Source organism: Rhinoraja longicauda, chromosome 27 (assembly GCF_053455715.1).
Source record: "Rhinoraja longicauda isolate Sanriku21f chromosome 27, sRhiLon1.1, whole genome shotgun sequence".
NCBI classification, from domain to species: domain Eukaryota; kingdom Metazoa; phylum Chordata; class Chondrichthyes; order Rajiformes; family Arhynchobatidae; genus Rhinoraja; species Rhinoraja longicauda.
In genome coordinates, this window is record NC_135979.1 from 27,428,618 (window position 1) to 27,432,760 (window position 4,143).

Below are 4,143 nucleotides of genomic sequence, written 5' to 3' on the forward strand. Positions count from 1 at the left end.
ATATTTTGGGTTGGAACCCAAAGGCTGCTTGACTGAAGTGCCTTAAAGCAGAAGAAAGGGAGCTCTTGAATCTTCCGTAAACCACCCTCCATCTAAGTGAATAACCTAGCGTTATTTAAGAGAACTCCGACTAAGCAAATAATAGTAACCACAGTTAACAAATCAACGGGCAAACAAACAAATGAAGTTTGCACAAAACTGGCAGTGAGTTCGGAGATGGGTTTGCAAACGTTTTCAAACAGTCGAGGAGACTCCAGAGATTACAGGTAAAGCCTTGGCTCAGAAGAGACCATCAAAGAGTCATAAAAATCAATGTTACGTTTTGTTTCATTTTACATTTTGTTTTCGGCTTCGATTAAAGTTAATTAAAGAAATATGTAAATGAAACCTCAGGTTGTTTGCCAGTCAACAATCAATTAATGGGGTTGAGAGGATCTAGCTTCACAATTAGGGTGGCAGGGTGGTGCAGCAGTAGAGTTGCTGCCTGACAGCGCTTACACGCTCTACGGAGTTTGTACGTTCTCCCTGTGACCGTGTGGGGTTTCTCTGAGATCTTCAGTTTCCTCCACACTCCAAAGACGTAGAACTGTAGGTTAATTGGCTTGGTATACATGTAAATAGTCCCTAATGTGTAGCATAGTGTTAATGTGCAGTGCGGACTCAGTAGGCCGAAGGACCTGTTTTCATGCTGTATCTCTAAACTAAACTAAACTAAACATCGGGCAGTGTGGAGTTGGCCAAGGGTGGCGTGAAGCCAGGTAGAGGTTATGAGCAGGAGGATCGGCACCTTAAACCTATGTCCCCTGGATCCCGATCCCCCTTACTCTGGGCAAGAGACTCTGTGCGTCTACCCGAGACATCTTGGGAAAAGGTCCTTCAGAGTTAGCAAGTCAAGGCTGTGGTGGAAGCGCTGGCGAGACCAGAGACAGGCAGATGAAAACCTTTGTCTCTTCTCCAACAAATCAGTTGGGAGGAAATAGATGGCTCAGACTGATGGAACGGCTGGAAAAACATTCCCATTCTTAACGATTCATGGAGCTTTACAGCACAGAAATAGGCCCTTTGGCCCAGCTTTCTTGAATACGTCTTAAGAACAGAGAACAGTACAGCACAGGAACAGACCCTTCAGTCCACGATATCTGTGGTGAACATGATGCCAAGATAAACTAATCTCATCTACCTGCACATGGTCCTTATCCTTCCATGCCATCCATATCACATGCCTATCTGAAAGCTTCTTTAATGCACTATCATATCTGCCTCACTCACCACCCGTTGCACATTCCAGGCACCCACCAATCTCTGTATAATAAAATGGAACCACACATCTCCTTTAAACTTTCCCCTTCTTATCTTAAGGCTGTGGCCTCTTTGATGTTTCCACCATGGGAAAAATGTTCTGACTGTCTACCTTATCAAAGCCTCTCATAATTTTACTTTCTTCGACCGGTTCTCCCCTCAACCTACGGCATTTCATGGAAAATGGTTATGAAGGAAAAGCAGATTTTGGCTAACACCAAGGATAGATGCAAAATGCTGGAGTCACTCGGCGGGTCAGGCAGCATCTCTGGAGAAAAGGAATAGGTGATGTTTTGGGTCGAGACCCTTCTTTGGACGCCTGGAGACGGTTTCCGCCCCGAAACGTCACTGAGTCGGTTTCTCTTTCTCCACTGAGTTACTCCAGCATTTTGTGTCTACCTTTGGCATTCCAGAGAAAGCTGGCCAAGTTTGAGAAAACAGTCCAAGATGAATTGTGCACAAAAACATAGTCCAAATGACATTATATTCCAAAGTTTATTAACAAAGCATAGCCGTCCATCGGGTATATGAGACAGACAGAATAATTTCAACAATAAAAATTCATTCATATCAAATTTTCGGTAAAATGAAATTGCCACCCTTCCACCCAATATGAGTGGAGTTTTGTAATAGACTACTAGAAATAGGCAACTTCACATATTATTTTTATTTAAAATGCAGGATGCCACCTTTCTGTACACATGACCTGGGGCTTCTTTCCTGGTCCCTGTTTGCCCACGTTATTTTTAAAAGTCATCACCTCTGCCCGGGCAAGATTGCAATGATCCATCAGTCGCACAAATAGAGCACTCACTCAATGTCACAGTCGGACTCTCCGTAGTGGATGGCTTCGCTGCATGGCAGGCAGCTGACGTGCCGGCCGCTGCTGTAGGAGCCGGGGCTGCACACCACACAACAGCCGGAGCAGTTTGGGTGCTTCTTGTGGTCCTTGCCGAAGCCGGGCTTGCAGCGGTCCACACGGATCACCTCCAGCGTCCCGTCGATGTAGTAGACGAACGGCAGCAGGCCGAAGATCTCGCGGTACATGTCCGCCTGCTTGGAGAAGAAAGCCTCCACGCGATGCCGGACCTTCTCCAGCCGCTTGTTGTGATCGCAGTCCTCCTGGTTGTTTGCACAGATGCTGTCCAGCTCCTCCACGTCGAGGTGCAGCTTGAGAATCAGGTACAGCTCGTACTGTATGCCGGCCAAGGGCACTTTGAGTGTGTGGCACGTGGACTTGTGAATGCTGATGGTGTAGGCCAGGTCTGAGGTCAGCTGGTTCAAAGCTGTGTGCAACCTCTTTAGGAAGAGGCTGTTGTACGTGTTTTGACAGTCCGCGGCATGATACTGAGCCTGAAATTCATAGGTGTAGTTGGGGTCCCGAAAGGCATACAGGAAATACTTAAGGTTCAGGGACTGCAAAGACTTTGCACTAGGACTGTAAAAATAAATTGTGCATATGTATACTCCTGATAAATCCCTGCGGAAGTCGTCAATGGTCAGGGTCCCCGTCAGAGATATGTTTACGTCCGGTCTCTTGGAAAGCTCTATGCCTCTTGGTCCTCTCCAACTGAAGTTGGGGTCCATCAGTTCCATGTTCCTCAGCTGGGGCGTGGCGCAAAGGATGCGCGGGCTTCTCTCGTGTACTTTGATGTAGACCTTCACGGGGCCGTCGTCCGAGCCGATGACCTTGCGCTCGGCGGCCGGGGCGATCAGCAGCTCGCTTCGTGGGAAGCGCTTAAGCCGCTGCCATATTTCAGTGGTGGGAATCGTCTTCCCCAGCAAGACGGCCACTATCACCCCATACACCAGGAGGCATTTGAGGCTGACACTCATTTCCTCCTTCAGTCATCCTGCCTTCATTTTGCCCCCATGGTCTCTGCAGGTCAATCACGTACCAATTTACTGATGCCAACATCTTACCCGGCATCACAATTACCGCAACTGTGAAGTCATCGTTTGAACTTTGGTCGCCTTGTGACATCAAACCACTGTCATCGCCACAGAATAATTCTGGAGCCATTGATAATTAGAATTCAGCCGGGACTCTCCCATCTCATCCACCGCTATCTCAAGCCACCGATGTAACTTGAGCATCAGAAACAGCTGGCACTGAATGCGGGCCGAGGGCAAGTCCAGAGCGTGGACGTACACCGAAGAACCAAACCTTGCTGTGAAGATGACCTTAGTTATATCAAGAGCTCAGTAAGGAGGAACCCTGGCCTGAGATAATGGATGAGGGAGAATCTCGTTGCTCGTGGTCGAAGCACAAGAGGGGATCAGCTTATTTTCTGCTTCTGCCTTGATGACCTGACCTGGAAGTGCAGCCATGGGGATGTGGTGAGATGAGGCTATGTGGGAGCTATGGTTCCTAGTGTAGAGCCGTGGGGAATGGTTCCCGATACCAGGAATGAAACGGAAACTGAGGAATGGTTGGGAACAGCTTTGTGCACTTGTGGACTGTTTGGATTTAACGGCCCTCACCTGTGCTAATTATTCAAAGACGCTCCAAAGATGTACAGGTATGTAGGTTAATTGACTGGGTAAAATGTAATAATTGTCTCTAGTGTGTGTAGGATAGTGTTAATGTGCGGGGATCGCTGGGCGGCGCGTACTCGGTGGGCCGAAGGGCCTGTTTCCGCGCTGTATCTCTAAATCTAAATCTATTGAAACCAGTGGTGACCGCTGCGATGGGCAACCAGTATCGATATCGCAGCCAAAAGACTTTTGTGAGCGGCCAGTGTTCCTGTTGAGCAAGAATCATTTTTGAAGACTTGGTTACAGTTGCCACAGTTTGGCCGATTGGCCGAAGATGTGCGAGGGAGGGGAGCAGATACACCAGGG

The 4,143-nt window shown here is 48.1% G+C and overlaps 1 protein-coding gene across 1 annotated transcript; it reads right to left on the reverse strand.

Moving 5' to 3' along the window:
• Positions 1-2,109: 2,109 nt before the first annotated feature.
• Positions 2,110-3,135, reverse strand: LOC144606914 (zona pellucida-binding protein 1-like). The gene has a single exon (XM_078423400.1). It carries the CDS (start codon positions 3,133-3,135, stop codon positions 2,110-2,112), a length of 1,026 nt encoding a protein of 341 aa, XP_078279526.1.
• Between the last annotated feature and the right edge of the window lie 1,008 nt (positions 3,136-4,143).

Bases quoted from the DNA above. Each gene is read 5' to 3' on its own strand.
- LOC144606914 (XM_078423400.1), bottom strand. From the start codon at position 3,135: ATGAGTGTCAGCCTCAAATGCCTCCTGGTGTATGGGGTGATAGTGGCC.